General features: G+C 38.9%; 1 protein-coding gene across 4 annotated transcripts in view; it reads left to right on the forward strand.

The window, feature by feature from the left end:
- LOC108248254 (NEDD4-like E3 ubiquitin-protein ligase WWP1) overlaps window positions 1–1770 on the forward strand; it is a 37237-nt gene that overhangs the window by 22586 nt on the left and 12881 nt on the right. For all 4 annotated transcript variants that reach the window (XM_017436902.3, XM_017436907.3, XM_017436905.3 and 1 more), the window contains exon 14: window positions 1019–1147. In XM_017436902.3, the coding sequence (XP_017292391.1) occupies window positions 1019–1147 (129 nt within the window). The remainder of the gene's footprint in view (window positions 1–1018; window positions 1148–1770) is intronic.

Consider the following 1770-nt stretch of genomic DNA (forward strand, 5'->3'; position numbering starts at 1 on the left):
ATCACCTTCTGTTTCTGCATATACACAAAGACTTAACTGATAACATGGACCTCAGCAAAGTCTGCCGCAGCTTCTGCTTCGCGAGTCAGCGAAGGGAGGCATACTTCGGAAAATTCTGAGCTCTGAAACTTATTGTCATCATTAGTCGGTATTAGTGTCATTAGGATGGAAATAGTTACAATGAGCGACATACTTATAAATAGAAATCTTTTTACTAATATAATGTTTGGTTATATGTTCCAAGTCTGACAAAGTTTATGTTGTTTTAATACCGAATGCTCTTAATTAGTTCTGCCGCACAAGCGTTTGTATATTTCTGTTGCTCAGATGTTGGATTATTCCATCTCTGCCCGTGTGCATGTTATTTACCTGTGTTTACTTTTATTGTGGTCATTTATAAAGCTGTTGCTTGGTTTAACTAATTATCATTATTCATAATAATATATTGGAACAAAAAGTCATAGCTGAAAAAGCGTTTCATTATTCAGTTTTTATTGATGTTAGACGATGATTCGATGCATTTAAAATAATAAGGTGACGAAACACTCCAGTGGCCCCCCCCTCCTAGAAAATGAATCCGGCGCCACTGAGGTCAAAGCTTTACCAGAGGAAGCTTTTGAATTGAGAAAGCTGCTTGGATGAGAAGCGAAACGTCTTTAGCTACAGAATAGATGTCAAGTTGTTTTGTTTTTAACCTTTCTTTGGATTTACCATGTCCCGGATGGCTGAGAATCTACACCAGCATATTACCAGAGGAGAGAGCACTGTGCAGCACAGTACAAACTGCTCAAACCAAAGTTCATCATGAAAAGTTCACCTTAAAAATATATTTTTAAGGAAAAGTTTTGGTTGCAGATTTTCTACTGAAAAGTAGTTAAACGATAAATCTTGTCCTGTTCCCCATTCTACAGTTTAAGCTCACCAAGAAAATGGTAATATATATATACTCAGATGAAAGCTAACTTTATTATTATTATTTCTTAGTACTAATTTTTGTATCCTGTGTTTGTGGCTGTAGGTTACAGAATGAAGATCCTCTTCCTGAAGGTTGGGAAATCCGCTACACGAGGGAAGGAGTTCGCTACTTTGTGGATCACAACACCCGGACCACCACATTCAGTGACCCCCGCACTGGAAAGTCCTCTGTGTAAGAATTTTAAGTTTAAAATGAAAACCTTTCAGCTTTTTTGACTGCTGTAAAACATTCAGCATCAACTATTTGATTGGATCTTCCCAGCGGGTTTTGTTTGTTAATTTAAGTGTTAGGCTTTGCCTTCAGCCCTGAAGGAACCATCATTTTCGTACAACTATAGCAACCTTTTAAAATCATTTGCATATTTTGAATGTGAATGGGTTTTTTTTCCTGTATGGCAAGCATAGTTAGATCTCAAACACTAGTGATTGCTTTTAAAATACTTTTCATGACATCTCACTAGGGATGGGACCGATCCGATCCAGTATCGGTATTGGGTTCCGATATTGACGTTAAGCACGGACCGGAAATTTCCGATCCAACTGGCAGAAATTTCCAATCCATAGACATGTTTGTGTCTGCTGAAATTGTAATGTTATGCATATAACTACTGTTCCCTGAAGGAGAGGAACGAGGTACAACACATGTACTGTGGGATATCACGCTCCCGCGTGTCCTGGCTGAAGACACCTTTAATCACGCCTTTAGGCAAATGACGTGATGACGACAAGTGACAGGCCCCGCCTGCACTATGTAACCGTCCGTCATCACAGTCATTCCTCAGTTCAATAGCCACT

This window comes from Kryptolebias marmoratus, linkage group LG21 (genome assembly GCF_001649575.2).
Source record: "Kryptolebias marmoratus isolate JLee-2015 linkage group LG21, ASM164957v2, whole genome shotgun sequence".
Lineage (NCBI taxonomy): Eukaryota > Metazoa > Chordata > Actinopteri > Cyprinodontiformes > Rivulidae > Kryptolebias > Kryptolebias marmoratus.